The sequence below is a fragment of the Rutidosis leptorrhynchoides genome, chromosome 11, assembly GCF_046630445.1.
Source record: "Rutidosis leptorrhynchoides isolate AG116_Rl617_1_P2 chromosome 11, CSIRO_AGI_Rlap_v1, whole genome shotgun sequence".
NCBI lineage: Eukaryota > Viridiplantae > Streptophyta > Magnoliopsida > Asterales > Asteraceae > Rutidosis > Rutidosis leptorrhynchoides.
The window spans coordinates 310,970,178-310,977,168 of NC_092343.1; the positions used below are offsets into that span (position 1 = coordinate 310,970,178).

At 34.8% G+C, this 6,991-nt stretch overlaps 1 protein-coding gene across 1 annotated transcript; it reads left to right on the top strand.

The window, feature by feature from the left end:
- The first annotated feature begins 909 nt into the window (after positions 1-909).
- LOC139876625 (UDP-glycosyltransferase 76G1-like) lies at positions 910-5,422 on the top strand. The gene is made up of 2 exons (XM_071863966.1): positions 910-1,568; positions 4,514-5,422. Exons 1-2 carry the CDS (start codon positions 1,052-1,054, stop codon positions 5,392-5,394), a joined length of 1,398 nt encoding a protein of 465 aa, XP_071720067.1. The 5' UTR covers positions 910-1,051; the 3' UTR covers positions 5,395-5,422.
- Positions 5,423-6,991: the final 1,569 nt, after the last annotated feature.

The window sequence follows — 6,991 nt, forward strand, 5'->3', positions numbered from 1 at the left end:
TCGGGAGCTATTTGGACCCGATGCAATTCAACGGCCAATGGGAAGAGAACGATCAAAGAAGGCTGCTAAAAAATCTGGTTCGTCTGATGCGGGTACTTCATCACGTGGTACGAACTCTTCCAACTCTTCAAGATTCGACGAGTTGGCTTCGAGATGGTCAGACAATAAGGAAAAAGAAGTGGAGAGGCGAAACAACATTATGGATCAAATTGTAGAGGAAGAACGAACATGATCTGCAGTGGAGATCATATAATTATTTAAACTTAATTTAGAAGATATCGCCGATCCGAAAGAAAGGAAATCCGCTTTAAAGTTCAAGAAAAAGATGGCCGAGAAATACAAAGATTATATCGAGCTTTCAAGTGACGACGTATAATTTATATTATGAACTACGTTTTAAGTTTTAGAAATTTAATAAAGTAATTGTATTAGGATTTTTAAATTATCGTACTTTTTAATTTTTAGGACTTTATTATAAATTGTAATGGTTTGCATTTTATTAATTTAAGTGTGTTTTTATAAATTTTTATTATTTAATATGTATTATTTTTATATAAAAAACAAACAAATTAAAAAAATTAAATCAAACTAAATGAAAATTAAATTAAAATGGTGGGACCAATTTAACTCATCACATAACCATCACGCCCACCACTACAAGCTACATCACGCCATCACGCCTTCACCGTTGCCAAATCATCACTATACCCCACAAAAACACTCCATCACGCCCCGATCACCCGTCACCACTGTGAATGGTCTAATGTGTGTGGATAACATATGATCGCGAAGGTGGTTAAGTCTCCTCTGGGTGGTACAGATATCGCGGTTAGGGAAAAAAAAATAAAAAATACTCCATTAAATATACCATCATCTTATCTTAATCGGTGCCTAAATGGGTTACAGGAATCAACCAAAATGCATTAAATTTCCCACTGACTTTTAGCAAACCAATCAACATACATTATTCATTTATTTGTACTACTCATATTAAATCTTGTACATTTTCTCATCTTGTTTACATCACTTGTACTATCATCATCAGAAACACATGGATTCTACAAGCACCACCATTATAACCAAAAAACAGAGCAACCATGGCCGCCGGTTGGTGCTGTTACCATTACCATTTCAAGGGCACATAAACCCCATGCTCCAACTAGCAAACATACTTCATTCTAAAGCCTTTTCAATCACAATCTTACATACTCTTTTCAACTCCCCTAATCCAACTTATTACCCTCACTTCACTTTCTTACCCATTCCTGGTACCGCAAACGAACATCTCTCAGTTTTTGGTGCTGAAAATGTTGTAAGTTTACTCATGTACTTAAATGAAGATTGTATGGAACAGATCAAGGAGTGTTTGGTACGGTTGATGTTAGAGGATGAAGGTGTTGTGTGTTTGATCACGGATGCACAATGGTTCGCTACGCAAAAAGTTGCGGATGAGCTGAAACTCCCGAGGATAGTTCACCGGACAAGTAGCATCGCGTCTTTTCATTCGTATGTTGCGTTTCCGAGCTTCCTTGAGACGGGTTATTTTCAAGGGTTTAAGAATGATGATGGTATTGTATTCCTCTTTTAGTTTAGCTTTTCTTAAATTGAATTATTTAGGTTTTTTTTTCTACTGGAAAGAAATTAAAGCATTGAAGAAAAGAATAGAAAACACTAATTCTCGATTATTATTTTTTTATTTCAAGTCGTTTGTTTTATTTAAAAAACAATGGACATATTACAATCTACCTAATTTTTACTTTTTTGTATTTTAATTTATTTTCACTTTATTTTCATTTCATCCTTTTAACTCGATGATAAATCTAAGGTATTTTATAGTATTACTTATATTTTTATTTTTTTATCTTTTATTTTAAATTCCATTTTATTATTCAAATCAAAAACTCGAGATTGGAAAGAAAATAAGGTGTATTTGTTTATAAAAATAATTTGAATTAGAGATCTCAAGAACTAAAACATCCTAGTAATGGACCCATGTATAAATTCATGTTTATACTACTACCTCCATCTAATTTAAATCTGAAATGTTATGAGATGATCAGTTCTTATAAAAAATGTAATCACTATATTAGAACAATTATAATAATTACTATTAGGTTTTCTTGAAGTAAATGTGTACTTTCTTAAAGGTAAACTCACATGTCATAACCTCGATCTTGATTAGAGTATTTTTCGATGGGAGGTGATCCCACATAACACTTTTTATGTATCTATACCTAATTCACTATTATACTCTTAATTATACTTAGAATAATAATTTAAGTTCAACTCTCCATATTAATTTAAGGGTATAATTTTGAATTTATGGGACAAAAGTTAGATGAATAAAAAAATAGTGTGTGAGAATCACCTACATTTTTCGATACCATTTTTCGATATTGTTAGGACAATGATTATTTAATAGTAAATTAATATGTGTACATATCTGATAATCAACTTATATATATATCATAGATTGAGTTTTTAACTTCTTACTGAGTTTTTAACTTCTTACATAAGTATAAAATCCTTCAAAATTTTAACGCAAACTAATACTTCGTACTATCAAAACAAGATGATGATATTTTAATAAATGTGTACTTTTCATTGGTTGTGACTTTTGAGAGAAAACTAAAAAAGTGATTACCATTGCTATACGGTTCTACCCACCATATAAAATGTCTTTTTATCTATCTATCTATCTATCTATTTTACTCTTCATAAGTGACATCTTTTAAAAAGAATTATTTATACTTTCTATCTTTTTTAGGCCCATACGGAGATGGGCCAACTTTTTCTTTTGACTATTCCAAAAGCAAACAGGAATGTTAGTTGTTAATTGGGATTATCACTAAAATGCCCATTTTTTCTCCCATATTTGACTCAGAGCCTATAAAAATAAAAATTTGACAAATTGCCCGCGCAAGACGCAAGGGCGCAAGGTACCCTTTGCGACCTTGCTCCCCGGTGGACGCAAGGACGCAAGGTGCCTCTTGCTCCCTTGCTTCCCGGGGACGCAAGGACGCAAGGTGCCTCTTGCGACCTTGCTTCCCGGGGACGCAAGGACGCAAGGTGCATCTTGCTCCTACCTGATGTCATAAACAATGTTTTCTTTCAGACATTTCATCAAACACTTTACGTGCATAACAATTAAGCTTGATTAGTACTTCGTAATATGATTATGATAGCTTTATTTATATATTAATAATAATAATTAATAATAATCATGATATCTCAAGTGAAATGAACAATTTTTGCATGAATGTAGAGGAGTTCTAGGATTTGCATTCACGCACAATCTTACATACATGGAGCGTATATTAAAAAAAAAAAACAAAAAAAAAAAAAAAACAAAAAACCAAAAAAAAAAAAAGGTTGGAGCTCGCATCAAGGTCAGAACAACTACAATTTTATCAAGTACGTATTAATTCAACCTATTAATTAGTTAACTAGTAAATTAAATCTCATATATTTGTAATTTCCTGATGCATATATACATGTAGTAAGATTCGAAGCTAACGTTTATGAATCAAACAAAGAGATAGAGCAAAACAAAGATATGCACGTAAGGTGTTTGATGAAATGTCTGAAAGAAAACATTAATTATGACATCAGGTAGGAGCAAGAAGCACTTTGCGTCCTTGCGTCCCCGGGAAGCAAGGTCGCAAGAGGCACCTTGCGTCCTTGCGTCCCCGGGAAGCAAGGAAGCAAGAGTCACCTTGCGTCCAAGGTCGCAAAGGGCAGCGCCCTTGCGTCTTGCGAGGACAAATTGTCAAATTTTTATTTTTATAGGCTCTGAGTAAAATATGGGAGAAAAAATGGGCATTTTAGTGATAATCCCTTGTTAATTTGTAACTATTGCACTTATGGATATTTAACTGGTAAGCATTTTCCTTTACATTTTGATAAATATTAGGGAGTGATATGGGAAATTGATGAAAATACAATTTTTTTTTTTTAAGGCTTCAAACAAAATATACTTTTTTAAAAAAAATTGTCTTTTTACACCATTCGGTAGACGGGATTTCTGTCTACCACCTTTATCTGTCGTCTACTACCATTTTTACAAAGTAGTAGACAGTAACAACAAGTTAGTAGACAGTGAGAACAAAGCAGTAGACAGCCAATTACAAGGTAGCTGACCGTCTACTGCCTTGTTGTTACTGTCTACTACCTTGTTGTAGGTGTCGACTGATATGTATTATTGGTGTCGACACCTACAACAAGGTAGTAGACAATAACAACAAGGCAGTAGACGGTTAGCTACCTTGTAATTGGCTGTCTACTGCTTTGTTTTCACTGTCTACTACCTTGTTGTTACTGTCTACTACTTTGTAAAAATGGTAGTAGACGACAGATAAAGGTGGTAGACAGAAATTCCGTCTACCGAATGGTGTAAAAAGACAATTTTTTTTTAAAAAGTGTATTTTGTTTGAAGCCTTAAAAAAAAGTGTATTTTGAACAATTTCCTGAGTAATATTCTTATATTCAATTAATTGACATAACATTGATGTAGAAACAAAGTCAAGAGCATTGGTGCCTGGGCTTGAATCATTGAAAATCAAAGATTTCTCGAAGATCTTCCCTAGTAATCCAGAGGCCTCATGCAAGGTGCTTGAGCGCATGACCCAAGGAACCAGGCTAGCACGAGCAGTAATATGGAACACATTCAAAGAGCTCGAGGAACTAGAACTCGAGACCCTTAACCATGGTTTCCCGAACCCACATTTCCTAATAGGACCATTTCACAAGTACTTCGTAGCGTCATCAAGTAGCCTCTTTGTACAAGACCAAACATCCATCTCATGGTTAGATAAACACCCACCGAACTCGGTGTTATATGTTAGCTTTGGTAGTATAGCCGGAGTTGAGGAATCTGAGTTTTTAGAGATGGCTTGGGGTTTGGCTAATAGCAAACAACCATTTTTATGGGTGGTTAGACCAGGGTCCATAAAAGGGATGAAAGAGCATGAACTTTTTTCAGATGGGGCTTTAGGAAAAATTATAGGCGAAAGAGGATATATTGTGAAATGGGCTCCACAACAAGAAGTATTAGCACATCCTGCGACGTGTGCCTTTTGGACTCATAATGGATGGAATTCGACACTTGAAAGCATTTGTGAAGGGGTTCCTATGATTTGTTCACCATCCTTTGGTGATCAACTTACAACCGCAAGATATGTCGGTGATGTTTGGAAGATAGGGGTGGTTTTGGAAAATGGATTTGAAAGGGGCGAAATTGATTGTGCAATAAAGAGATTAATGTTAGAGAAAGAAGGGTTAGAAATGAGAAACAAAGTTATGAATTTGAAGGAAAAGGTGAACTTTTGCCTAAAAAAAGGTGGTTCATCATATTCTTCACTTGAGGATTTAGTCGGTTACATATTATCATTTTAGTTCATCATATGTATTTGCCTTGGAATACATATTGATTATATGATCTAACTAATCAACTTTATATCTCAATAAACGATTAGACTTATCTTCATCTCACAATAACATAAATACTGATAGACAGTGTTGTAAACGGTGGCCATCTCTACCGAATAGTCGGTTTAGTGCCTAGCCCGTCTAGTTTCGTCTAAAAAGGTCGAATTAGTCGGTAAACACTAAAAAGTAATCACAACTTAAATGAGGTACTAAGTGTACGCCTATTACGTTGATAGCATTACTGACCAAAAGTAATCAATATATTAAAAAGTATGTTGTTGACAACCACCTAATGGCGGACAAGATCCCTACTGTAGACAATTTGTTGAAAACTGCAGTCGGGTTGGGGTTGGCAATTCTGACCCATTTAAAAGTAAACTGGTCGGGTGACGATTCTGACCCATTTCATGACAGATGGGTTAGGTGGCTATTTAGATCCATTTTTCTGTGACTATTGGTGTTGCTAGTAACTACTTAAACCTTTAGCAAACCATAGTTTAACGGCTCATTGTCTAAAATGAGGTACCAAGTGTACGCTCATTAAGTTGATAACATTAATGAGAAAAAGTAATCGCATTAGTAAAAAATATGTTGTTGACAATGACCTAATGGCAGACAAGATACATACTGTAGACAGTTTGTCACAAAGAGTAGACGGGTTGGGGTGGCAATTCTGACCCATTTTACAATAAACTTGTCGGGTGACTATTCTGACCCATTTGATAACAGATGAGTAGGGTGGCAATTTAGACCCATTTTACTGTGACTGTTGATTTTGCTTGTAACTGCTTTACACCTTTAGCAAACCATAGTTTAACGGCTCATGGTCTCAATGGACTTGTAACCCATGGAGCATTATAAGTTGGTATCTATATAAATAAAACTATTGATATGTTAGTTGTCCCAAGCCCGGGGTTCAATCTATTTTATAAATTGTGTTCAATAATGTTTTGTAATGCACAGGGTTTTTTACTTCGGCTTTAGTTATTGAGTCGACAGCAAGCGTCGATTTATTGGCGACTTGACTGACTCTTAGAGCCTAAATTAAATTTCAGGTCGGATTTAAAACTCATGGAAATTTGATTTTACCATTTTCATGGCGTCTCAATTTTATTTTTAATTTAATTTAATTTTTTTAAAAAAAAATTTCTACTTATTGGCCGGAGGTCCACTCGGAAGCAATCTCTCTATCCGTCGAATAGAGAGATGGATGACTTTCTCTACGTTTGAGAGTGTTTCCACTTTGGGTGGAGAAATGACTTGTCTTTATTCTCGGATAGAGGAATGATTGTCTACATCTCACCTCCTCCATACACCACTTATGTAGTATTGGGTTTTGTTGTTGTTGTTGTGATTGTGTTATTTGGTGATTTGTGATGTGTTAGTTTCTTGACAGAGCCTTTTTTTTTTTTTTGGAAAACAAGCATTTCATTTCATAATAAAACCACAAACGATACATCGAGAGATACAATGCCAAAAGGAACACCTCCAAGCCTGCAAGGTGCAGTCAAAGGAAGCGAACCGAAAAAACAAAAACTAAAGAACACGAATATATATACAATTT